The 27,914-nt window shown below is 40.1% G+C and overlaps 1 protein-coding gene across 3 annotated transcripts; it reads left to right on the top strand.

Moving 5' to 3' along the window:
* The first annotated feature begins 5 nt into the window (after positions 1 to 5).
* Positions 6 to 23,911, top strand: LOC135701941 (trypsin-7-like). 3 transcript variants are annotated; one of them, XM_065222894.1, is made up of 3 exons: positions 6 to 12; positions 23,163 to 23,544; positions 23,609 to 23,911. In XM_065222894.1, exons 2-3 carry the CDS (start codon positions 23,167 to 23,169, stop codon positions 23,909 to 23,911), a joined length of 681 nt encoding a protein of 226 aa, XP_065078966.1. In that variant the 5' UTR covers positions 6 to 12; positions 23,163 to 23,166. The 3 variants fall into 3 exon arrangements, with proteins under 3 accessions (XP_065078966.1, XP_065078964.1, XP_065078965.1); XM_065222892.1 differs by lacking the exon at positions 6 to 12 and adding an exon at positions 23,010 to 23,098 and having other exon boundaries at positions 23,159 to 23,544; XM_065222893.1 differs by lacking the exon at positions 6 to 12 and adding an exon at positions 23,010 to 23,102.
* The last annotated feature ends 4,003 nt before the right edge of the window (positions 23,912 to 27,914 follow it).

The raw sequence follows: 27,914 nt of genomic DNA, 5'->3' as shown, positions 1-27,914 counted from the left end.
ACCAAATGCATCGTTATGGACGACGAGACGTACTTTGATGCGGACACCAAGCAGATCCCCAGCCTGGAGTTTTTCGTCGGCAAGTCCCGCCTAGATGTTCCGGAAGAAGAAGGTCGACAAATTTGCCAAGAAGTACTCAGTGTGGGTGCGGCAAATTCAGTGAGCCGTACATAACGACCCGCACCATCAACGGTCAAATACATAAAGAAGAATGCCTCCAGAGGCGCCTGCTGTCCTTCCTCCGGAAGGTGACACTCTACTTTGGCCGGATCTGGCATCGATGTTGTTTTTGTGCCGAAGGAGGCAAATCCGCCAAACTCGCCAGAACCTCAACCAATAGAAAAATGCTGGGCGATTATGAAGGGCAACCTCCGGAAAACAGGGAAGGTCTTCAAAAACGTCAAGGATTTGAAGAGAGAGTGGATGAAAGTGTGTAAGAAAGATGGCGCAAGTGTTGCACACGATCCACTGGCGTGCACAGGGTGGGGCAAGGTGGGGCAATTGCCCCATCTGTTATAAATAAGATTTTTATTTTCAAATTTTCAAAATTAGAATATAACATAACTTGATTTCTTGATAACTTGATTTTATAACTGATGTAAGAACTCAGCACTCACCAACTACCTATTCGGAGATCAAACATACAGCACCCGGTCAACTCAGGTGACAAGAGCAAGCTCCGGAACACCCAGGGTCGGCTAGCTACCGGGTAATCAGAGGGTTTCGCGATACAAAAACGAAGAACTTTCACTTTTCTTTAACTGCATTTATTCGCCACTTTCTGTATTGTGTGCGTATTGTTCTGTGTTCATAATTTCGTGTAATATGTGTCGTGTAGCCTAATCGCGTTGTTTACTGTACCGGTACATACCGCTGCTGCCGTTGATGGTGAATCGGGATGGCCGACACAGTGACTCCTGTCCTACTGTGCGGGCGGAACTCTCGCCAGATTGGCGAAGCGAGCGTATGAAAGGCCAGCGGGCGTTGGCACGATCGGCCGACCGTGGCAAGGCCACCTTGGTCAAGCCGAGAAGGGAAAACTCCTTAGCGATTATAGCCTACGTTTGGCCAGATAGTAGTGTTTCGGTCCTTAACAATTAGGCTCGGAAACTGTTTCCAATTTCACGAGCCGGCCGTGTGCTGACGGATGACCTTTTTAAGGTCCAATATAAAAAAGAAGTCCTGAACGTTAGCTTGCCCTAGCACACCTAGTTGCTGCTAGGGGGGGAGTCCTGGTTCACGTTCTAAAACACTAACCACTGCACTTAGCTAATTAAATTGCGTCTTAGCACACGGACGCCTGATATTAAAAGAGCCCGATTTTAGGCAATGGCCGTTCTTCTCCCCAATTTTCTTTCATCCCGTCATCCTAGTTTTCTATGGTTGTTTGTAGTTCTATTGCGGACATAACGTAACGGCACAACATTTTCACAGCGGTACAGAACCCTATCACTTCTGTGGTATACTGCTGTTTTTGCACAAGAAACGTGAAGGTTCTGAATATATAACATAAATGACAAAAATCTATAAACTTGTGACCAAACGGTTACAATTTGAACGTAAAATAACTTCATTTCATAATATAAGGGCACTGAAAACCTTTTATTGCGTCAATTCCTTTGAGATGGTGCCTGAAAATTGCACCACAAAGGTGCATGAAGGGACAAACTTCAATGACATTTTTTGGTCAAAAAATTGCACCACAGTGGTGCATACAAAAAATCTTGGTGTAATTTTTTGGAGGGTTAAAAGAAGAGGGTAAATTTAAGGTTGAAAAAATTTACCTTCGTGGTGGTAAATCGAAGCAAAAGCTTTTACTGAATATTTCTGGTGTAAAAATATCATCAAGGTTTTGGTGCATGGAGGGACTAATCAAAATGAATAACTCTGGTGGAAAAAATTGAATCACGCTAAAAATTTGGAGGTGCACATTTGACTAAAAATTTCTGGTGGAAAGTTCGTAACACTGTGGTGAATGTAGAAGCAAGGTTTATTAATTTTTCTGGTAGCTTCATTGAAAATTTATGGTGGAAAACCTGCACCATTCTGGTGCATGAAGAGGCAAAGCCTGAAAATTGCACCACAAAGGTACATGATGATGATAATGAAGGTACAAGTTTTATCTAAAATGAAGCTTCATTGAAAATTTCTGGTGGAAAATCTGCACCGTTCTGGTGAACGGATGGGCAAGCTTTTCGGAAAAATTCTGGTCTTAAAATTGCATCCCTCTGCTGAATAGAGAAACAAATTTTAATAATAATTTCTGGTATAAAATTTGCACCATTCGGATGATTGGAGGGAAGCTGCTTTACTGAAAATTTATGATGAAAAATCCGGAAAACCTGCAACATTCTGATGATGGGAGAATCCAGCTATATTGAAAATGTCTGATAGAAAACGGAAAAAGGAAATCTGCACGAATCAGAAGATTGGAGAAGCAATTTTTATTAACAGTGAAAAATTTACACCCTTCTGGTCAATTTAAATTTTCTGGTCTAAAATTACCTGGGGGCAAGTTTGTATTGAAAATTTCTGGTGTAATATTTGCAACAATCTGCTGCATGGAGGGGCAAGCTAAATTGAAAATTCCTGATGTAAAAATTGCACAGTTCTGGTGAATGTAGGGGCAAGCTTTATTGAACATTTCTGGTTGAAAAAAAAAAAAAAAAAATACAACGTTTTGATGAATAGACGGGCAATTTAAACTTTACTTCTGAGAAGAACCTTAAGGGTATTGAATTCTGAGGACTGTTCCAAAAGAAAAGATTTCTGAGGATGATTCCATGAGTATTCTGCGAATAATTTCTAGTGAATCCTGCAGATAGCTCCAAGGTAATTTCGAAAAGAATACCGAGATAATCAAATTTAGAGTGAAATTTCAAATGGATTTCAAGCACAATTTCAAGCGAATTCCGAGGATAATTTCTAGTTCATTCCGGGAAAAATTTCTGAAACTCTAAAGGAATTTCAGTTCCAAAGTGTTCTGAGAAAAAAATCATGAAGAGTTCTAAGTGTAATTCCAGTGGACTTCTGAAATGAATTTCAAAAGAAGACTTAGGAGAGTTCCAAAGAATCCGAAAAGAACCTCAAGGATATTGAAGTCTGAGGACAGTTCCAAAGGATTTCTGGGGAGTATTCCAAAATTCTGCAAATAATTTCTACTGAATCCTGCAGATAATTTAAAGATAATTTCGAAAAGAATTCCGAGAAAATCAAATTTTGAGTGGAATTCCAAAGGGATTTTAAGCAAAATTTCAAGCGAATTCCGAGGATAATTTCTAGCTCATTCCGGGAAAAATTTCTGAAACTCTAAAAAAAATTCAGTTCCAAGGTGTTCTGAAAAAAAATCATGAAGAGTTCTTAAAATAATTCCAGAGGACTTCTGAAATGAATTTCAAAAGAGCTCTTAGGAGAGTTTTAAAAAAAATCCAAGAAGAATTTCTATTGAATCCTGCAGATAGTTCCCAGGTTATTCCAAAAAAGAATACCGAGAAAATTAAATTTTGAGTGAAGTTCCAAAGGGACTTTGTGTACCAATAATTTCTTCTAATTTTCCGGGAATAATTCCTGGATAATACTGAAGAAATTCTTCTGAAACTCTAAGGGAATTTCAGTTCCAAGGTGTTCTGAGTAAAATTCAAGAAGAGTTCTAAAAATAATTCCAGAGGACTTCTGGAATTTTATAGAGCTCATAGAGTTCTAAAAATTTCGAAAAGACCCTCAAGGAATTCTGAGGATGGACTTTTTTGCAACTGTATAAAATTTAAAGACATTTATTAGTTTGCCATTGAACCTTTGTCTATTGTTGTCTTACTAAGAATTCGTCTAAGAATCTTCTCTGAAAATTTCAAGTCATTTGTTACCGTGGTTAAAAAGTTACAGCTGTTTATGTGCGTTGCAATAAATTCGGGATTGTCCTTTGTATCATCTTTAAAACATGTTGAATGTTCGGCATAATTTCGTGTCACCCCGACTGGCGGTACTTTGGGACAGGGTTGACATGCTCAATCCTTCGCATAAGTCGTAATTCCGTTAACAATCCTGTACTCGCTTGTCAAAATAGTTTTTTGCGCTTTTGTTCCAATCGTTACATATTTTTTAAACCTTTTTAATGATCCTTTAGCCTTGGCATTTAGGCCAAAATTTGAAAAAAATGGACCTACAATTTTCGCTGAAATTGACCAAGTTCAACGTACTCGCAACGGTAATAGTAAAGTGTAACTACAATAGCATATAAGGGCTTACAAAACCTTGAAACAGTTAAAAATAACTGTAACGATGCCTTCAAAATATACAAAAACGTACTGCACAAAATTTCAGAAAGGTAACTGAATAAAAGATGATACCAGTACCTTGAAGAATATATTTTCTTTGGTTCATATTTTTAACCTGTAAAGAAGAGCATGATGCAAAACATTATTACAACGATTCCTACAGGGTTCAGAAATTGGAAGAAAGCAGTGATACCCATGTTTGGTAGTATGGAAGCGTGGAAAAATTTCAAAACCAGGAAGGGTATCGACGAAGAACTGGACCACCAAAAAACAGCCAGTACACAAGTAACCGTATTCAAAATGACATGATTATGTTGTTGCAAGATGTAGTGTTGCAGAACATTGCGAAAACCTTGCGAGGAAAACCAGTGGCAATAATTGTAGATGAGACGAGCGATTGTGGCCACCACGAGCGGTTGGTGATTGTCATCAGGTATATTGATAGTGATGGGATTAAATTGCCAATTCCATTGGCTGTCTGAAAGCAGTTTGCATTGAAGAAGATGAACCACCACCGGAGCAAAAAATAAACAAAATTAGCTAAATTGAAAAGTAGGGAAACAGTGGTGGGTGAACAGCACCATCCACCACGCACCTTGGAGTACTCCCCATCCCCAGATTAAATGTACCATAGAAGAAAAAAATGCCCCTCCTTAACAAGATTCCTGTGCACGCTAGTGACACGATCTGATGGGTAGCGTTAAGTTCAAGTTGCGGGCATTAATTCTAGGAGAGGAGGTTGAATAAACCAACTTTGCAAAAACATAGCTAATAGATTATTTGGAGACGAACCAGCCCAAGGCTGAAAGTATCCTTAATAAAGATATATAAAAAAAATAATAGTTAATTTATTCCCTGAGAGTTTCAAAAATATCCGACTTGAAATGAATTTTCGGTGATCATTTTTGTCTGTTGCATTTTTTTTCGAGAACAGTCTTTAAAATGTGATGACAGTAGATAAGATTTGAGTGGAGGCGTTTCGTCGAGACCATACATAACCACACTGTTTCGATCGATAATATGTCTATCCGGTGTGATCTACGATGGCCAAAGATGATGTTATCTTCCCGATCGGGTCAATTAAGATAGATATTTCAAATTCGTCCAACTTTCTCACCAGGCAGCAAGTATCAAAATGAGTACCTTGGTGTGGCGGAAAGAGCTCTGGGTCTTTTTTGTGATTGCATGGAAGAGAAATATTATTCGCGATGCGATTTGACACGGGAAAATGCGTTGTAATCGGATATCCCTCCTGAATCAAACTGTACGTTGTCTTCCCTAGATCCTGGATGGTTTGTGTTCGGTGATGTGATGACAGGTTTCAGTCGATAAATTGCTAGTGTGAAAATGATTAATTGCGTCTTACTGGTACGGGGTGGCAGCCTACATGGGGTGCACAGTGGTGCAAAAGGCCAAATTCATGAACTTTTTTTCATTTGCACCTCTGATAGTGATTTTATGAATGGAGTGTTTACAAAAGAGTTTCTGTAAATGACAAGAACTATTGAATGAAGTTCCGTTTTAGTTCGGAACTGCACCACTAGCGGCACTCTTCTTGGAACATTTCTCGGATTTCGTTTGAAACTCTTCATTTGAACTATCCTTAGAATTTCCTTGGAATATCCTCTTGCCCGATGAACTTATGAGAAGATCCGAGTCTTGCTAGTGCATCAGCTCTTTCATTTCTCTCAATCTCGCAATGACCAGAAACCCAATATAAGTTGACATGATTATGACGAGACAATTTTTGAAGTGATTGAACACACTCCCAGACAAGTTTTGATGTACATGTCGCCGACTTTAAAGCATTTAGAGCAGCTTGACTGTCGGACATGACGCATATGTTTGAACTCTTATAGTATCTACGCAAACATATAACGGAACACTCTAAAATTACTTGGATTTCAGCTTGGAACACAGTTGGCCATCTGCCCATAGGAACCGATATTTCTATCCTTGGGCCAGGTACTCCTACTCCCACTTGATTGTTCAATCGTGAACCATCTGTATAAAAAACAATCGATCCTGGACAAAGAACCGGGCCACCAAATTGCCATGAATTACGTCCAGGGTCAACTACTTGAAAAAGTCGATTGAAATTGTATCTTTTCTCCATCCTTGTTCCTTACTAGATAGTTGATACTAACAGTTTTTAGAATCCTAAGATGTCCTCTAAGATCTCCTTCAAAGATTTTCACTGACCTTGTAATCCTTAGAGCACACTTTTTGACTTCTAATTGTACAAATTGATGCAATGGTAGCATATAAAGCAAAGCATCCAATGCCTTCGATGGTGTACTTCTCATTGCACATGTTATTGAGAGAGTTGCTAACCTTTGGAGTTTTTTCTAGCTTTCTCTGAACAACACTCTCATTTGTTTTTGGCCACCAGACCAATGCACCATAAGTTATCCTGGGTTTCACAATTGCCGAGTAAATCCAATGGATCATTTTCGGTTTCAGTCCCCACTGTTTACCGAATGTTCTTTTGCATATCCATAGAGCATTAGTAGATTTGTTTATTGTCTGCTCTAGATGCATATTCCAATTAAGTTTACTATCAAGGATTACTCCAAGATATTTGACAGCATTAGAAAGTTCCAAAAGTGTGCCTTTCAATCTTATGTTGTCTAATGAAAATTTCTTCCTTCGCGTAAATGGCACGATAGTAGTTTTAGAAGGATTTATGTTTAATCCTTCCCTATCACACCACGAAGCAGTGCTGCAAAATCTCGACCATACACGATGATATTGACAGTTCTTCGTTGGTCACTCATTTGAGCTAACAGTCATAGTCAAGGCAAACCATGTCAATTGTCAATGACAATGCTGTCAGTGACGAACATGTGTAGATTTTTATATTAACTAAATTTGTAACGAAATTAAATGACTTGAGCAACACAATAACATGGAGCCTTTAATGTGAACAAGCATCTACGACCTGACCTACTTGGACAACAATAATGTGACACAAAATGTACGAAATTACAGTTTTTGTTACCAGGTGAATCTTTGTCATTGACGAAAAAATGAATGAGATTTTGACGAAGGTTTTTTTGAGGATCAAGCCTGTTAGTGACTATGTGACGAACAATTTTGTCAATATCGCGCGAGAGTCTGTCAATGACAATGACAAATCTCAGCACTGCTACGATGAGACAAAATTTAAAGCTATTTGCATTCTGTTAGCGGTAATACAATCATATTTGCCACGTACAATTATGACTATATCATCTGCGAAGCAAATTATTTCGAAGCCTTGGCTTATTAAATTTTTTGACAATATCATCAACTATTAAAGACCACAATACAGCTGATAACACGCCTCTTTGCGGGCATCCTTTAGTTGCTCTTACACTGATGAGTAAGCTCCAAGGTTTGCTGATATTTCTCTTTTTTATAACATTTCATTGATCCAATTTGCAATGCTTTGATCGAAACCACGTTTCATCATAGCTGTAGTCATTGAATCGTGAGATGAATTATCGCATGCATCTTCAACTCCAAGGAATGCAGCAAGTGAAATTTCTTTTGCCTCAAAAGAAATTTCTAGTTTTGTAACAACCGTATGGCGTGGATATACAAATAGAAAATAAAATAAAATAGAATATTTCTTAGAGTTGTACCATGAAATTCTCCTATACATTTCCATTTTCTCCAAAATTAGTTCGCAGCTACGATTAGAATTCGATGCAATAGGAATTCTCCTCAGCAATGTTGGAAAAATCATTTTCAAAAAAAGTTCTATCATAGCTCATTGCAGAGATAAATCCCAAAGGAACTTCTCACAAAAAGTTCGCGAACGAGAGATGATAAAAAGTTCATGAAAGCGTAGAGCGAGAGAAATTTTGATTTCGTATCGCAAAAGATCTTTCGTCTCTCCATCTCACATCATTTCACACGTACTCGTGATTCGAACCAACCAAATATCTCCTCAGCTTTGTTCTTTTTTTTTTCAGCGAGTAAAGGTAGGCGATGATCACGCGAGAGTGTCTGTTTTTTTCTTCTCGTTCTCCGATATTTTTCGCATCCTTCACATTAAATACCATTTCTAGAGAACTTTGAGATTTGGGCGTAATTGCTTTTGTAAACAAACACGTCATTCAACGATTTCTCACGAATCAAAGCACAATCTAGCGAACTATACTATACCAAATGAATCATTCCTCTACCTGTCTGTGTTGTTAGTTTTTTAGATTGAACTTTAATTCACGAGAAATTGGCGAATTAACTGTGTGTTTACAAAAGAAATTACGCCCTAATCTCAAAGTTTTCCGGATTTATTTATAGTTTTAGTTGTCAATGCAACCAGCTAATAGTAGATACTTGTAACTATTCACCAAGAGTCTAATCTTTACTGACCAAATCATCATTTGTGGCTGTACCACAGACAAACAGACGTAACACTTCATTGTGTATCTTCGTTCACGCAATTAACGGTTGATTTGAATATTATCAGTTCCGCGAACTACTCGCCGCAGCGCTGGCATCGGATCACTTTGACGTTTCTATACATTCTATAGAACTTTTATGCAATATTGTTTGCTAGTTAGCGAACAAGCTTGTTTTCCGTGAGAAGCCCGAGAGATGTCGTTAATGAGGTCCTGTGTTTTGAGATACTATGTTTTCAAGAAAAACTTTGTCAAAGCGTTACGTCTGTTTGTCTGTGGCTGTACTCTTCGACAAGAAGAACTATGCTATTAGTGCGAAGTACAGTTAGACCACTGAGATTGGCGCTTAGACATGATTAGTGTAAGCTAGCAAGCATTCTGTTGATTAGTCTTACTGCATTGAGAACATGCTTATTAGGGTGGTTCAAAATATCGGCTTTGCTTCACTAAGCTCAATCGATTTTTAATCAGGTCCAGATAATTGTGTGTGTGTGTGTGTGTGTGTGTGTGTGTGTGTGTGTGTGTGTGTGTATGTGTGTGTGTGTGTGTGTGTGTGTGTGTGTGTGTGTGTGTGTGTGTGTGTGTGTGTGTGTGTGTGTGTGTGTGTGTGTGTGTGTGTGTGTGTGTGTGTGTGTGTGTGTGTGTGTGTGTGTGTGTGTGTGTGTGTGTGTGTATGTGTGTATTGAATCTAACCCCCACTGACCGGCAGTGTTATCATGGAAGAACTCTCTCTACAATGTCGCATTTATGGTCATTGTAGACAGATTTAGTCCGGGAGTTAGAAGGTGATAGCTCTATTGCAGATCCAGCAACCCATTTCAGAATGTCTGGAGAGTCACGCCCATTCCGAGGTTACTTTCACTTACAATAAGCCCCGTATGTATGCATCACCGTTATCAAATGGATATTGGTATTGCATACACGCTTCCAGGTTTGAAAATATATTGGCATGTATTTAGTTTATTTTTGATATATATTTTTTTTAATAATTGGAAAGCTCTCACCATATTCTGCTCTTCCGCCGTCGTTGATTACTTCTTTTGGAATCTCTTGGACTTTTTCTCTAACGCTTCGTATTTCATTCCGTGCTTCACCGGCAATTTCCTTCCGTAGATCGTCCTTGGTTGATTCTTAAATGATTCCCCCTTTTTTGGTGGGCTTCATTGAATTGAATTGAATTGCCATGGTGATCTGGGACAAGGCTCACGTCCAAAGTCGCTGTTCCACCAAGCGCTCCGTGTGCGAAAAAATATTTTAATCAGGTCCAGATAATTCTCCCAAAATTTGAGCTTATTAGGTTGTGATCTCATTCTGCACTGGCCATCTAAAATTTATAAAGGTATTACTATGAGAAAAGTGATTATTTTGTTCACCTCGTCTTTAAATTTCGCCATAATGATCTACCAATAAGTTAGCCTTGTGTACTCATAGGAAATTTTCTCAGCTAAATTTTTTATAAAGATCACTTTTTAATTGAACGTTGAGAAAATTAGTTATTAATTGATTTCTAAACGGCCAACTTTCTGATTTGATCACTCGACTGCATTAGGTAGAGGGCAGCAATGTAACCCAGTAGCTCGCCCGGTAGCTTGAATTTCCACACAACCTTGAATGAAAATATTAAATTTGCTGGTCACTGGTGCCATAAAGCTACTGTAACTTTTTCATGGATCTCAAACTGCAAAAAAAATAATCTATTAAACATCGATTCAAAAAAATAGTTTACTTGATAATTTTTATTCAGTATGTGTATTCACTTGGGAATCCATCACTTCGCAAGTTGAAAGTATTTTGAGATTGTCTGTTAATTTCAAGTCTTGCAATACTTGTGGATGGAAAATTTAGATCGTTCTCAATCTGTCACTTTATCAAAAGCTCAAGGTACATGGTTACTTTGATTAATTTTGTGTTCATTTCCAGCCAACTGGTAACAATTTCTCGTTTTCTTTTTTTCTGCCTATATTTTTTACAGTTTTAATGGACATTGAAAAACCTGTTTAAATCTTTTATCATCCTAAAATGCACACTAAAAAGATGTTTTTGTCAGATCCTTGGTCAGAAAATAAAGCGTTTTGAAGTTCAGCAGTGCAGCAGTCCCGCATACCTTATGGTTTTACATAGGGAAGGTCTAGACTCTTTCTAGTTTTACATTGTTTTACATGGATTCCTAGTCATGGGAGAGGACAGTAATAGCACAGTGAAGAAGTTCCCCACCCCCTATATTCCCAACCATCCCCCCACCCCTGCATATAATTATTGCATAAGAGCTTACAGGAACGATATTACGAACACTAGTGATGAGAGGAGCCATGCATTAACTGTATTTCGCGAAACTGAGGATACATTAGGCGCTCCTCCTTCCGTACCCCCCCCCCCCCATCCTGAGGAACGGTTTTAATATAAAAATTGCTAGTCACAAAATCTTACACTACCCTCCCCGTTCCTCGTTAATGCCGCGTTGACACTTGTGCTGATTCATTAATTTTTTTTTTGCCAGAAACCAATGCACCAATCAATCAGCTGCACAAAACTGTTCACATCATCCTGATAACGGTTACTTTAAACAACAGGCGCCAGTAGACAGCCAGCTACCAGACTTATCAGGCTTTAGAGATTTTATTTACTCGGGATAGCTTTCTGTCTATAATCTTTCCCTTGTGAAATGTGCAGTGCAATTTTCCAGAACGAATGTGGTGTAAAGAGATAGAGAGAAAAAATGATCTGATATTTTTCGTATCCTCGCGTTGGTGATTCGAGTTAAAAAAGTTCGCGATATCTCATTCTCTCATCCCAGAAAGTTCACTCAGGAAATATTGGAGTGTAAAACTAGTGAGGGAAAGTTCCCAAGAGAAAACGTATCGCAAGCGAAAATTATATTTTGGTGAGAATTCCATCACTGCTCCTCAGTATATATTTTTTTATTTACCTGAATACCCTATTATTTCGCTTTAGAATTGCTTTTATATTCTCATTAGAAGACTTTCAATTTGCATTTCTAATCACAATTAAAATTCCCTTCAGAATATTGTATTGTCCAAGATTCAGCATCTAAAGGTTAAATACGAAAAAATCCAGACACGAAAATCTTGTTGAGATTAAAAAATGTGTTTTATCTTTTATAGATCAATGTAACAGCTGTTCATAAGTAGGTATTATGCTTATTGTAAGACTATTGTTTCAGTCTTCCTTCATTGCTCACGGCCCTTCATCTTTTACACGAGCCCTGTTCCCACTTGTTTGGCTGCCAAATTTCATTTCCGCTTGAAATCCTTCAGATCAGTTGCAGTTCCACCCTTTTTCTGCAGTATGTGCTTCACAATTGACCAGTATTCCTCAATTGGCCTTAGTTCCGGAGTATCGGCCGGATTCATCTCCTTGGAAACACCTGTGACACCATTTTCGCTGTACCACTGTTGGGTGGAATTAGAGTAGTGGCAGCTTACCAAGTCTGTTTCAAAACGTCACACACCGTGAATTTGAAAAAAATCAAAAGTTTTGCTAACTCTCGAGCGGATAGGTCGGGATATTCGTTTCGAGCGTGCTGGCTACGGTGAAGCCATGATGTAATAAATTAAATTATCCTGGAGTGATTCTATACACTCTTAGCTTGATTCAGTGAGGTTTTGTAAAATTTACTCAAAAATTGCCTTAATGGCAGCGTTTTTAATGTGTCCGAATTTTTTTCGAATTCAACCTACAGTATTTTGAAAATAAAAAAAAAAACCAAGAATATATAGATTTAAGTATTTTGCACTCCAGTTTCAAACTTCAATATCTTGCTTTTCATATATCACATATATGAACCATTCAGTCCGATAGCTTTCTGTCGATACATTTTGATTCTGTATTTCTGGAGGTTGGTTGATTATTCGTTATTAGTATTAATTGTAGTATGGATATTACATACCCATGGAATTCACTGATCCAAATCCTTTACCATGCATGTCGGGGGGAATCCGAACAAAGTGGACCTTCAAAGTATTTTTATGTTACTTCATACGTGAAGTTTACGATTTTCAGAGTTGGTTGGAGATGCTATCTAACATGAAGCTTTACTGTGATTATTTATTAAGGACTGTGGAAGAAAGTGGACACCTGTTTATCAATGGTATAGGGTTAAAACGTAACGAAAAATTGTGAATTTTCGCTCAGTTTGTTCAACTTTTTTTTTATTTTGGCAACACTTTGGTAACTGAAAAATAAAAATAAAGTGAAAAAAAATTCGCTTATCAACTCGCAGATTAATTCTGCACAAATGGTTTCCCGAAAAGTTGTCGTTTCGAGAATTGGCAAAAAACGTGAAGTGTAGTAAATCTATAGTGTTCAAGATTGTTAAGAAGTTTGGAGAAACGTGTTCTCTTGAAGATTTACCGAAATCTGGGCGCAAAAAGGAGACATCGGACCAGAAAAAGGAGCTGGCAGCCGTTCGCCTTTTGAAATCGCATAAGCCGTGTTCCGTTCGTGAAATTGCCAAAAAATTGAACCTTAGCGTCGGAACTGTGCAAAATATAAAAAAAAGGCAACAATGTCAGAACCTACAAGAAGCAGAAAGCACTCAAAAGGACGGATTCACAGAAAGCTTCTTCGAAAATACGGTCACGGAACTTTTATGACGTTATGAGGACAGATGTGCTTGATGATGTGCGATAATTATTTGTAAAAAAGGTTTTGGTGTGGCAAGCTATTTACTCCTGTGGCTTGAAGAGTTCTTCGTATTTCACAACAGGCACAATCAATGGTGAAAATTACAGAAAAGAATGCATCAAAAAACGGTTTCTACTCATCTACCGAAAGCATTGTTTTGGCCGGATGTGGCATCTGCTCACTATGCTTCTGTTACGTTGAAGATGCTCAAGAAGGACAAGGCCATGTTGTCGAAAAATTCCAAATCCTTTCCTGCGCTGAACTGCGTCCTGTCGAAATATGCTGGGCAATAATTAGGGTTTAAGATCGATGGAAAAGAAGCAAGCTCTGTTGACTGCTTCAAGAAAATATGGTTTGCAGCACAACGAAATGTTTAGAAGAAAGTTGTGCAGAATCTAATGGGCGGAATCAAGAAAAAAGTCCGAGCGTTCTTCAGAAATGAGAAGTAAACATTCAAACTCACGTGAAATCGGTCATATGTATGTTGATTTTCATTTTTATAACGTAAACTTATGAATTTGTTCGAAAATAAATATTTTTCTTTAAGAAACAGAACAGTCCTTAGATAGATGATAGTTCCGTTAGAGAACAATAGTACTGTCGCATTAAAATGGCCCTTCGCTCATTTTCAACTTCCATTCGGTTTTCTACTGCCGTACTCTAGCGGAACTATCTACCTACCCTCTTCAGACTATCCTCTAGCTAATAAATTATCACTCCAAAGCTTCATATTAGATGGCATTTCCAATCAACTATGAAAGTGGACCTTTTTAAAAGTTCCGAACAATACGAGACTGTGGCATGTCCAAATCAGTTAAAAGCAGAAAGTTTTAGAATAAATATATTTTCCTGGAGTCATATAAGATTTAAATACAATTATTCTACTTTGACTATATATGTTTTAGTATTACTTCTACGTGAAGTCAATGATTTACATAGTTGAAGATGCTTATTTCAAATAACAGACTGTAGTGGTAATTTTTATACGATAGATGGAGTAGATGAAAGCATAGAGTTGATAGTTTCGTTAGAGTACTGACAACTGAAGTGCGGTAAAAAATCGGTAGAACTGTTGCAAACACACAGTTGGTACATGAGCGGGTCGGTCTTCATCTCTTTTTGCAAGTGGTGGCGGGGGGGGGGGGGACACCCCTCACCATCCCTCTCCAAAGGGGGAGTTTGGTAAAGAGAGATGAAAAAACCGATTTGTACCTTCCTTAAAAGTTGTTCTAGCTCGCTATTCTAATATCTATATGCAATCTTCACACTGCCATACTCTAACGGAACTTTCAACTCTATGCTTTCATCTACTCCATCTATCGTATAAAAATTACCACTACAGTCTGTTATTTGAAATTAGCATCTTCAACAATTATTCTATTTTCAAGTGCACGTTCGCTAACTGAAAGGAACTTATTGATTTTCAAAAAATTGCATTTTTTTTTTCAATGATTCATTGACAATTATAACAATAAATTGCTGGATGATCTTTTTTTGACGGGGGTAAACATTTGTCTACGATAAGCTGGTATTGAAAAAAAAAGTCCCGATGCTACCGACGCCAGCTCCCACACCTGCATCCTACCTATCGACCCGTCAACTCATGAACCGGGAACCAACGACTTTACTTCCCCGTTATCAGAGATGTTATGTCTCAAAAATTCCCGGCGGCGCCGACTGGGATTGAATCCAGGCCTGCTGGGGTGAGAGGAAATCACGCTTACCACTACACCACCGGCGCCGCTCAAAACGATATACTGGTTTTCAGAAGTTCGTAAAAATTTGTAGTTTTGCTCCTTATCACAAATTACGGGTCTAATTTTTTAATTAAAACAACAAAAAGGTTATCTTCCATATAATTCCACTTAATTAATTTTGGTATCCATGACAGATACGTATTTCGACTACATTTTGCAGTCTTCATCAGTGTCATTTCCCACTAAAGAACTTATCAAAATCTAACCCCCTAAGTACTTACCGAATGCGACTGCAGGAAACCCTTCACCTTCTCTAGTTCCTTCGTGTTTCGTACCTGTGAGCGAATGGTCGGTGTTGGTAGTTGTTGACTTCCTGACTTCATATCGCCCGGATTGCCGATCAAGAGTGGTGGTTCCTTGGCACCAGTACCACCTACAGCACCTTGTAGTTCATCAATGATGGCACCGGGAATGATCCTCTTCTTTTCGATCTTCTTCACCATTGACTTCACGGAGGGGATTCTGATCGAATTCGGCTCGCTAGGCTGCTTCTCGACCCAATCGGCGATATCCTTATCCCGCTTCACTGCTTCTTTCTTGTTGGTGAAACTACTAGAACTTTTTAGTTCATCCTCTTCTTCCTGCAAAGATTTCTCCATTAGCTGGTACTTCAGTTCCAAGAACTTGCGCTCTAGTTCCACATTCATAGACATTCTCTCGAGCTCGCGCATTTCTGTGAGCCGCTGCAGTTCTAATTGCAGTCTAGTGACGGAGATTGATGGGGCAGGAACAGGGAGGCACTTACTGCAAACCCATTCACGATCCTCTATCGAATCTGTTACCCCAGCACAGGACATATGCCACCAGCCTTCACAATGGTCACAACAGACAAAGTTGTCGGCAGAATTTGGGCGGTCGCATGCCACACAGTAAACCATCGTATTGTCCGCATCTGGCGTTCCTTTGGAGGAGGTTGATCCTTCGCTCATCATTCAATTTTTGAAGCGAGAGAGAACAGGGAATCCTTAAAACCGTTACTGACTTTGACAGCTTTATTCAAGATGCTTCAAACTAGAAGATGTACAAACACTTAGTCAATTGTTTAGGCCCTACCTTAACCTCAACTAACAATTCAGTGGGCCTAATTATATAAGTATCGATTCCTCTGCTCACCGTCTCCAACATTCCTAGCGGTATCTAAACATAGTGCATACATAGTGATGAATACTTTAACATAGTTCTTTAGTCTAGTAATAAATTTACCTAGGGTCAATGTCGGCTTCGGCACCCATTGACTGTTTTCGGCAACCAAAATTTAAACGTTAATTTCACTATGTTTTCCCATCAACACACTTCCCTGAATGCATCCAAACGATTATTTAGTCTTTCAGCTTCAATCTGATTGTATGTGTACGTCTGAGCAGTCCTGTTATGCCAGATTTTTATTCAAATGAAGCATACGTACTCTAAAATGGGGTTGATTTCAAGTTGCCGATAATAGAACAGCTGGTCAACACGCAGTTCTAATGGGAAGGTTGCCGAAGAAAAAGAGGCTGCCGACAATAGTCACACTCACCTGAGAAGTTTGGAGCAGCAGATGAATGTAAACCAACAGACACGTCATATATTTGCGTGACGCTGAGAAAATGCTAATAGAAGTGCGGACACTGCTTAGATTGACGAGAATACGTAAATTCCCCTATGTATTTGGCGTATAACGCCGGGAGATTAATTAAACAATTGATCCGTCAGATTAGGTTTCTGCAATCTATACTTTCTATGATAAAAACTTCATCACATAGTTATTGTTTCTACCTACTCCAAATCCAATCTTTTCAAACCATTAACTTTATAACTTATGTATTCACCAAGTAAATTTAATTTAATAATTCACACCACGTTTAGCAGTAGTTTAATTAGTTTCGATATCCACATATAATAATATTCCACTCTATTTATGTTCTATCTTCGATGACAGTTCGTCCCAGAGTTGGTGCAAACGTCACGCGTGGAGAACGCATCTACATTCCATCATTGCATGGCCGGGCTGCCAACTAGTCGGCACTTGTGGCATCATATACGGTGTAAATGCACAGAGAACAGACGTCCAACTTCCACCAGAAACTTGTGTAAAGATAAATGGGAACGTCACCGACTTTTACTGACATTTCAAATTTCGCATATATTTCAACCCTAGCCCCCCCCCCCCCTCACCCGAAAAATTTTTGCTTATGTTATGCAGCCCAATTCCAGACATTTCTGAAGTTTTCATACATAGACTTAGACTTCTGAAAAAAAATCTGGCATCTCTGGTGGTAAGCGTGATTACCTCTCATCCCAGTAGGCTTGGGTTCAATCCCAGTCGGCCCCACCGCACAGAGGAGTATTTGGGCAAGAAAGCTCAAAATGGTGCCTAGCACATAATTTTGTACGCCACTGTTTTCCTAACTCTCCAGTGCACTGTATGGCAGCCATTTTATGTTCCTTTGTATTGTTTTCATCCCGTTGTCGGCTGTCAAAGTTTTGCTGTTAGTTGCATGTAAAAATTTCGTTTGAAAATGAAGAAAGTTCTCTCAAAATTTTTTCGAATTTTATGCTAAGCATCAACCTGAATTAAAATGGATTTTTAAGATTAAGACATGTAGAATATGTTGAACTCAAGAAGCAATGATACGATACATTGGTATTTTTTGTCAAGGTAAATATTTCATTTTGCATATGCTTGCACGCAATTTTTGAAAGTTTTGTCATTGCATTCATTGTTTTAGAGTCTAGAACGTCGTATTTGAGTATAAGTATTTTTTTATAATCAGTGATGAAATCAAGAGCAAATTTTCATTATGTTGAAAGTAACATTCGCATCGATCCGAGAAAAATAAAGTTTTGTATTGATGGTCGAAAAGTTATTTCTATTTCCAATTAAACCCATATACACTCAGGTCTTTTTTTACACGGGGGATACGGTCCGTGTAAAAAAAAAACCGTGTAAAAAAAAACCTACGAGATTTTGATTTTTCGCATGCTTAAATGTTTTTGAAAAATCGGATTTTGATGCCATTTGTAATTAAAGCATGATATGGTCCATATAGACATATTTTAAAAATTTCTGTATTTACACCAAAAATTGTGATTTTTTTTTAAGTATGCCATTCGATTACAAATAGCTTGAAACGGATAATGTGATTGGAATCAAGTCAATAAGTTGTATCGTTGTCGAGAAATCGTTAAAAACGTACCGTGTAAATCGTGGAAAACCGTGTAAAAAAACCGTGTAAAAAAACCGCGTAAAAAAAACCGTGTAAAAAAAGACTTCAGTGTAATCTCATAGTGATAGTAATGTTTTACATATTAAGCAGGGTTTTAATCATACAAAGCAGATCGCAAGCTTTCATGCTTTTTGAGTCAAAAGTTATACGTCGCTTGGGAGCCCCCTAATGTTTCTTAAGTCAAAGTGTATTCACCATGATGTTCGGGAGAATTATCAATCACGTCTCCTTATGTGCAGGCCAATCATCATTTTAGCACAACCGAAATCATCTTTTTTTTTACGTAGGACTACGTCTGTGATTTGTGGGTACACTTTGTGAAAACCGAATAGGGAACATGTAACAAAATTACGAAAGTTTTTGAACATTAATAACTCAGCTGCCCCTGAACCAATTCCAATAATTTTATCACCAATCGATCAGACATATTTCTACGCAATGCTTCCGACTGATGATTTTCAACAAGAAACTATTGAAAAAGTTGTAATGTCCAGCACTTTCCAATGTACAAATAAAAGTGATAATTTTTTCACTGTTTTCATGAATTAAACGTTCTTCCCAAACCCAGTCGTCATAATCGAGTACCACTTGGATGCACATCATTCTGCTTTAACCTGAAAAGATATAAAAGAGCGCTGCTGTCTAGTCTCAACTCATTTTCACTTCGAACGGGTTGGTGAGCAGGCAGCAGAAGCATCAATAGCAGCAGTAGGAAGGTGGTCGCAGGTTAGGAAGTCCACTTTTCTACCCAACAAGCAATAATGACTGGAGGAAAATGTCTTGGTAAAGGAGGTGTCAAGCGTCATCGCAATGTTCTTCGTGATAACCGCCATCCGTCGTCTGGTTCGCAGAGGTGGTGTCAAACGTATCTCCGGTCTGATCTACGAGAAAACACGAGTTGTGCTGAAGGTGTTCCTGGAAATGTGATCCGTGATGCTGTCACCTACTCTGAACACGCCAAACGTAAGCGGCCATGGATGTCGTCTACACTTTGAAGCGACAGACGCACTCTGTACGGTTTCATGGCCAACAAACTTATTACAGTATAGAGTTGGAATAGAATTTATCTGTGCCTGTTTGTCCATATTCAGAACCACACATCCCCAACAACCACACAAAATGCTCTCCAAAGTTGTAATCTTGTAACCAAACTTAGAAGCAGGGGTGCTAGTGATTTTGATCGATTCTCTTCATCTTTCGTTAATAACTCGTTAATTGCCCTTTGCATTCAAGGTATTGACATTGGTAAACTACGCAAAAGGAGAGTGTCGTTACTTGATAGCATACTACTCATGATGGAAGGAGTATGTGTAGCTTACCGGCGTGTGCAAAAAGAAAGTCAATCAAAATTTCATTTTGTGATTGTTTCCCAAACACAGACATCATATTGAAAAATCATCGTGATCATGGATTGTAGCATTCTCTTTAAATTCCACTTGGTACAGTAAGTGCTTCACTGTTTACTTTTCGCATTGGATAGAGTCAATATTCGAAGTGAAACAAGTGTTTATTGAGAAATTCGGTAAAAATCTTCAAAATGTCTCAACGCATGGCTGCTAAATATCTTCGCAATTATCGGAAGCACGTGAGAGACCGGGAGGCAGGGAAGCCTGCGAAACAGACGCGAACCGTTGCTGAACGCGTTCGAATGTGTTGAGCCAACAAGAAAGCGGTCAAAGGTAATCCTAATTTTAGTATTTATTCAATAACCGCCCAATTCAAAAAAATTGAATAAAGAATTGTCCATTTTGGAGATAAGTTTCTAAGCCATTTATATTGTTATTAATATATTAGTGAATGGAGCATAAAAAACAATCTCGTAGTTGTACGTCAACAATGCGGTCGTGCTTTGGACACAACTCTTAACTTTTTTCCTTGGTTTGTTTTCCGTCGATCTTGTTTTCCGTGCTGAGCACCAATGCTACCGACGCCAGGGAGGCAGCTCCCACATCTGGACCCTACCTATCGACCCATCAACTCATGAACCGGGGACCAACGGCTTTACTTCCCTTCCGAAGTAAACATCCCGGCGGCGCTGACTGGGATTGAACCCAGGCCTGCTGGGGTGAGAGGTAATCACGCTTACCACTACACCACCGGCGCCGCTCAACCGAAATCATCTTAGCAACAAACAGTTCGATTTATTCACTTAAATAATGAGAAAGCGAATGATGAACGTACACTTTTCACGGGTTTCTCTGCGCTGTTGCTTAAGACAAACGACATCTCCATAGAAATCGGGTGACTCAAGTAACATCGAAAAATATTTTGATCGGAAGGTGAATACGTCAAAAAGCAATTTGACTGATAAATAAATTTAAAAATGGGATGTGATCCTACATTCCGAGAGTATATAGTGTAATAGCAGGAGCATCGATTGACACTGATAGCTTGACTTTGTTTACCTTTGTAACTTTCGACGTAATGAAAATTTTCTCTTGCAATAATGTTGCATCATATTATATCAATTTAATTAGATAAATTATAACCAATAGAGAAAAATTCAAATTGCACTGGAATTATTTTTTTTTTTGACAAAATTCTCAAATACTCCTATGTGCGCCGGGATGTTCTGAGGCATAACATCTCTGATCACGCCTTCCTTCGGATGGGAAGTAAAGCCGTTGGTCCCCGGTTCATGAGTTGATGGGTCGATAGGTAGGGTCCAGGTGTGGGAGCTGCCTTCCTGGCACGTCGGTAGCATTGGTGCTCAGCACGGAAAACAAGATCGACGGAAAAAACAAACCAAAGGAAAAAAAAAAAACAATCAATGTTTTTCAATACAAAATCTAAATGTGTATTATAAATCTTTTTTCTTAAATATATATTTAACTATCTTTTATTTGATATTTGGCCTAGTTCAAAAGTGAAATTTTTTGAAAAAAGTAATTTGTGAAAATAAAAATCGATTTTTGGACCACCCTAACGTGGAAATGGTCACCCTTATGACAAAATAAAATAATACGGGTATAATATTTTGCGATAAGGAAAAAACTACAAATTTTGACATAATTCTGAGAACGAATATATCGTTTTGCTATGGAATGGCAGTAAAGTTGCATCAATTCCAAGCAGTACAGGTGTAATTCGCACAAAAAAGACTAAGAATTGCAACTTAGAAATAAATTTCGTAGACATCTTTCATCCATGAAATACTTTAAATTACCAATCAATATTTAAGGAACGGCATATTATACGAGCATTTCTGAATTTAAATTTAGGAGAAATTGGCCACTTCACGTAATTTCTCGTCAATTAATCCATCACTAATCAATTTTGCGTATTTTCTAAACATTTGAATAGTTAGTTTTTCAAGGACCTGAAACAACGGCAAAAATAAGTTCTGAGTTTTGGCTTGATTTTGCCCACTATGCGCCGAATGGCGTATGGTGCTATAAATAATGATTGAACGATGTCCTCATTTTTAACGCATGTAACTGAAGGCTTAGATTAATCGTCATTTAATGTTCGGAAGAAAATAGTTTCAAATTATTGAAGTTTACCTGGAAGCCTGTTCCATAGAATTACATGAAGGATTCAGCTCTGTTCGTCTTATAAGTTCTTTTAAATTATCCCTTAATTAATTTAAAAGTTTATATAGTTTGACGAGTTCCCTTCCAATCTGTTGACCGGATTCTTGGAAAGCATCCCCCTAAATTTCACCTTTAGTCTTTTTGCTGTGGATGTCCTCCAGACACCTGACCGCCATCACCATCAAGCTAAATCTCTCGTAAACCGTGAGACACCCTGCACGTGCTCACCAGCTGCAGGACTCCCCCGGTGGATGCTAAGTGACCGATTAGTGCTAAAATGAAACGGCACCCACGGCACCATGTACCTTCTTGAGTCTTATTTCCCTGAATCGTTGAGCACTTGCAACAACACCTGTACTCCCAGCGACAACCACCAACGGTCACCGCTGCCGGTGGTGGCCCGCGGTGGTAGTGGGAAATTATTTATGAGTTTTATGATCGGAAAATACTTTTCTCACTGAATAGTGTAATAGTCAGCCGGCCGGTTGTTGGGGCTAACTGGAATGTGCGCACGCTGCCGTAAATCGCGCACAATAGGGGAAACAGATAATCGAAATGCAACCATCGTTAGCAAGTTAGCGCACAAGTGGGTACCTACATATCTCCTCGGTCGGGCTGACAGTAGGTGCCCCGTGTCGCTGGAGGAACTATTCTTTTAGCCGGGTCGCTGACTACCACCATGTTAGGGGGTGAGGACGACGCGGCGGACAGTCTCGGAACACCCACGGTGAGCTATGGTTATGGGGTACATAAATTCGGTGACGACACTGTAACGAACGATTACATCGTGAACCATTTTTAAAACCATGAAGGGCTGATGATTCAGCTGATATCGCACTTTGTATTAATGCCAGCTGAGAATTTGCCGGGATTTCCGACCATTCTCATCACCAATTCATTCGACGAACTGATAAATGCTATGCACGCATAGCTCGAATCCATTTCTAAAGGGTTTAATGTAGATAACGATTTAAATCAATCAACCACAGCAATACCTCAGTGCAACCATCTGTCAGGTGCACCCAGCGCAAAATTTAGACAAAAACCACCAAATTGAGCCCTTTATCACTGCTGACTGAACCGGTATTTGGAGATAAAAGGTTCGCATTATCAGCCAAATAAGTTCACTTGTGATAAGGATAACTTGCTCGGTATAAAAGCAAAGAACCCTTGGCAGTTCAATCGTAGTTCACTCGTCGCAACAGTTGTTGTAGATCCTATCCGGAGTAATCATGTACAAGATTATCGCTCTAGTTGTTTTGGCTGTTGCAGCTGTTCATGCTGCACCAAATGGTGAGTTTGAAAATTTCGTCAATGTTAGAACTCTCAACTATAGTAAATCATTCACCGTAGCAAGGGACATGGATCCAATGGATCCGGTTCCACATGCCCCCTTCCAAGCATCGCTGCGTTCGATGCCAGTTATGATCCACTACTGCAGCGGTTCAATCCTCTCCGAGCGTTGGATTCTAACGGCAGCCCATTGCGTTCAGGGACATACCACCAGCAGTTTCAAAATTGTCGTTGGCAGTTATACCATCGAACCGCAAGGAATGCAATACGACGTCGCTGAAATCCACAAGCACCCTAACTTCGATCCAATTTTCTACGAACATGACATGGCACTGGTGATGACCGCGTCCGATATGGAGCTGAGTGAGGATGTTCAGACCATCAATCTACCCAGCGTAGCTTCTTCGCCTGGTGAGCTGGTGGTCCTGACTGGATGGCGATCAGATGTAAGAATTCTAATCCGTTTTTTTCAGTTTCATAAATTTATCAAATACACTCCACTTTAACCAGTACGAAGACGAAACGCCCAACGACATGCAGATGGCTCGTAAGGTCACAATCGAAAACGAAGAATGCGCGCAGATGCATCTGGATGGAGAATCCCACGTCAACATCTATCCGACCAACATGTGCGCTCGTCCACGGATGGTAGGATGCTACTGCATCATCGATGCCGGTGCCCCATTGGCTACGGAAGACAACGTACTGGCTGGAGTGTTCTCACTGTCGGCTGGTTGCGGCCGCATGCTGCCGGCTGTCTACACCCGAGTTCAGAGCCATCGCGCTTGGATTGCTATGGTGACAGGAATTTAAATGATTTTTTTTTATGATCGTTCAACACACAGGAGGCCCAATCTGACCCAAAAACCACTTTTTTGATTATTTGTAAATAAGTTGTAATAAATTAAATATGGATTGAAAAAAAGCTATTGTATAGTAGAACTGTTTTACATGCCTAAAGCCTTCCCTGTTTGTAACCAATTGGCGTAATTAGAAAATTTTATTTAAGGGGGCCTATGGGCCAGCAATCACAAAAACTCACAAAATCAAAAAAATAATGAAAACCGATAACAAATGCAACTGGACTGCGTTCTCAACTGGAACAAACTCACCAAATCCAACGATGGTCGTTGTCCAATGGTGCGGATTTATGCATTATCAATTCAAATTGCACTTGATTAAAAAATGGCAGAAAACGACCCGGAACTCGTCCAACAAATATAAACTATATACATTCTGCAAATGGCAGATGGGCTCAAATTATTCTCCACGATATGTACCGAAAAACCGACATGCATGACTCACTGAGAATGTGTGGTTGAGGTGGCTTGGTTGGTTTGCATTGTGCGACAGCTTAAGCTTGATGAGATTACATTACATGCGAGATTGTACTCATCATCAGTAGAATATTGTGAAGAACGTTTTTGCATTTCTCCGGTTTTTATAATTTACTAGCTGAGTGTGCCCGATCTTGCTCGGGATTCAATATTAGCTTGAGTTTATGCGCCGATTTAAAAAAAGCACGCTATATTTTACGAAGCCCCCCCCCCCTATTATCTAAGGGGCTACCTCCTATGATTATCTCCTTATACCCCCACACTCGCCCCCACATGCCCAATTTGGTTCCATTTGCTTGATTAGTTCTCGAGTTATGCAGAAATTTCTGTTTCATTTGTATGGGAGCCCCCCCCCCTTACAGAAGGGGGAGGGGTCTTGAACCATCATAAGAACCTTCCACGGCCCCAAAAACCCCTGTATACAAATTTTCACAGACAGACAGACAGACAGACAGACAGACAGACAGACAGACAGACAGACAGACAGACAGACAGACAGACAGACAGACAGACAGACAGACAGACAGACAGACAGACAGACAGACAGACAGACAGACAGACAGACAGACAGACAGACAGACAGACAGACAGACAGACAGACAGACAGACAGACAGACAGACAGACAGACAGACAGACAGACAGACAGACAGACAGACAGACAGACAGACAGACAGACAGACAGACAGACAGACAGACAGACAGACAGACAGACAGACAGACAGACAGACAGACAGACAGACAGACAGACAGACAGACAGACAGACAGACAGACAGACAGACAGACAGACAGACAGACAGACAGACAGACAGACAGACAGACAGACAGACAGACAGACAGACAGACAGACAGACAGACAGACAGACAGACAGACAGACAGACAGACAGACAGACAGACAGACAGACAGACAGACAGACAGACAGACAGACAGACAGACAGACAGACAGACAGACAGACAGACAGACAGACAGACAGACAGACAGACAGACAGACAGACAGACAGACAGACAGACAGACAGACAGACAGACAGACAGACAGACAGACAGACAGACAGACAGACAGACAGACAGACAGACAGACAGACAGACAGACAGACAGACAGACAGACAGACAGACAGACAGACAGACAGACAGACAGACAGACAGACAGACAGACAGACAGACAGACAGACAGACAGACAGACAGACAGACAGACAGACAGACAGACAGACAGACAGACAGACAGACAGACAGACAGACAGACAGACAGACAGACAGACAGACAGACAGACAGACAGACAGACAGACAGACAGTCAGATAAAAGTGCAGTGGAACTACGTCTAAAGAAGATCGACGAAGTGACAGACAGACAGACAGACAGACAGACAGACAGACAGACAGACAGACAGACAGACAGACAGACAGACAGACAGACAGACAGACAGACAGACAGACAGACAGACAGACAGACAGACAGACAGACAGACAGACAGACAGACAGACAGACAGACAGACAGACAGACAGACAGACAGACAGACAGACAGACAGACAGACAGACAGACAGACAGACAGACAGACAGACAGACAGACAGACAGACAGACAGACAGACAGACAGACAGACAGACAGACAGACAGACAGACAGACAGACAGACAGACAGACAGACAGACAGACAGACAGACAGACAGACAGACAGACAGACAGACAGACAGACAGACAGACAGACAGACAGACAGACAGACAGACAGACAGACAGACAGACAGACAGACAGACAGACAGACAGACAGACAGACAGACAGACAGACAGACAGACAGACAGACAGACAGACAGACAGACAGACAGACAGACAGACAGACAGACAGACAGACAGACAGACAGACAGACAGACAGACAGACAGACAGACAGACAGACAGACAGACAGACAGACAGACAGACAGACAGACAGACAGACAGACAGACAGACAGACAGACAGACAGACAGACAGACAGACAGACAGACAGACAGACAGACAGACAGACAGACAGACAGACAGACAGACAGACAGACAGACAGACAGACAGACAGACAGACAGACAGACAGACAGACAGACAGACAGACAGACAGACAGACAGACAGACAGACAGACAGACAGACAGACAGACAGACAGACAGACAGACAGACAGACAGACAGACAGACAGACAGACAGACAGACAGACAGACAGACAGACAGACAGACAGACAGACAGACAGACAGACAGACAGACAGACAGACAGACAGACAGACAGACAGACAGACAGACAGACAGACAGACAGACAGACAGACAGACAGACAGACAGACAGACAGACAGACAGACAGACAGACAGACAGACAGACAGACAGACAGACAGACAGACAGACAGACAGACAGACAGACAGACAGACAGACAGACAGACAGACAGACAGACAGACAGACAGACAGACAGACAGACAGACAGACAGACAGACAGACAGACAGACAGACAGACAGACAGACAGACAGACAGACAGACAGACAGACAGACAGACAGACAGACAGACAGACAGACAGACAGACAGACAGACAGACAGACAGACAGACAGACAGACAGACAGACAGACAGACAGACAGACAGACAGACAGACAGACAGACAGACAGACAGACAGACAGACAGACAGACAGACAGACAGACAGACAGACAGACAGACAGACAGACAGACAGACAGACAGACAGACAGACAGACAGACAGACAGACAGACAGACAGACAGACAGACAGACAGACAGACAGACAGACAGACAGACAGACAGACAGACAGACAGACAGACAGTCAGATAAAAGTGCAGTGGAACTACGTCTAAAGAAGATCGACGAAGTGTATTATAAATACTGTGAAGTGAGAGTGAAAATTGAAGTGCTTACAGATGATCATACATAGCAAAAAAATCTGAATTTTACTGGTGATGTAAACATCCATGCATGCAAACATTCAAGCATGTAAACTTCCTTTTCACGTAAACTAGCAGCTTGCAAGAAATGTTGCAAACCAAGGTGGACAGTTGCATACAATATATGGCATATTGCATGACATGTCTCATAAATTTACACGATCTATAATGTAAACTTGCATGATATATGACGCTCCATTTATGTGCATCATAGTAACGGAAATTTACACTACTTTTTTTTTAGCAGTGTAGTCAGGACAATCTCCCGCCCGCATCGCTCCAGCAACCGTGAGATCCACCTTCGTGTCGCTCGGACTGTTATCGACAGTCGACTTTTCTACGGCCTCGAAATCAGGGCGAAGCTCTAAAATGAACTCGTGTTTTGTTTCTCTCATACATACGTGTTCGACGCTTCATTTCTATAACGCCTAGCTAGACTATCAGCAAGAAACGAAAATAAAAAAGCAGGACGCTTAGAAGGAAAGGCTGGCTGTGGAACTTCTCGTCGTTGCTTTGCTCATCGCTTTCAATGTAACTAACGTCGAATTTCTAGTTAAACGAA

Source organism: Ochlerotatus camptorhynchus, unplaced genomic scaffold (assembly GCF_037179485.1).
Source record: "Ochlerotatus camptorhynchus isolate MF236.1 unplaced genomic scaffold, CSIRO-AGI_Acam_v1.1 ptg000180l, whole genome shotgun sequence".
Taxonomy (NCBI): domain Eukaryota; kingdom Metazoa; phylum Arthropoda; class Insecta; order Diptera; family Culicidae; genus Ochlerotatus; species Ochlerotatus camptorhynchus.
Note: the sequence above shows the minus strand (reverse complement) of the source record. Positions and strands in the feature narration are given on the sequence as shown.

Excerpts from the sequence above, each read along its gene's own strand:
- LOC135701941 (XM_065222892.1), top strand. The coding sequence starts at position 23,038 with ATGTACAAGATTATCGCTCTAGTTGTTTTGGCTGTTGCAGCTGTTCAT. Across the intron at positions 23,099-23,158 it reads TGTTCATGCTGCACCAAATG|CAAGGGACATGGATCCAATG; the intron begins GTGAGTTTGAAA and ends CATTCACCGTAG. Across the intron at positions 23,545-23,608 it reads TGACTGGATGGCGATCAGAT|TACGAAGACGAAACGCCCAA; the intron begins GTAAGAATTCTA and ends CACTTTAACCAG.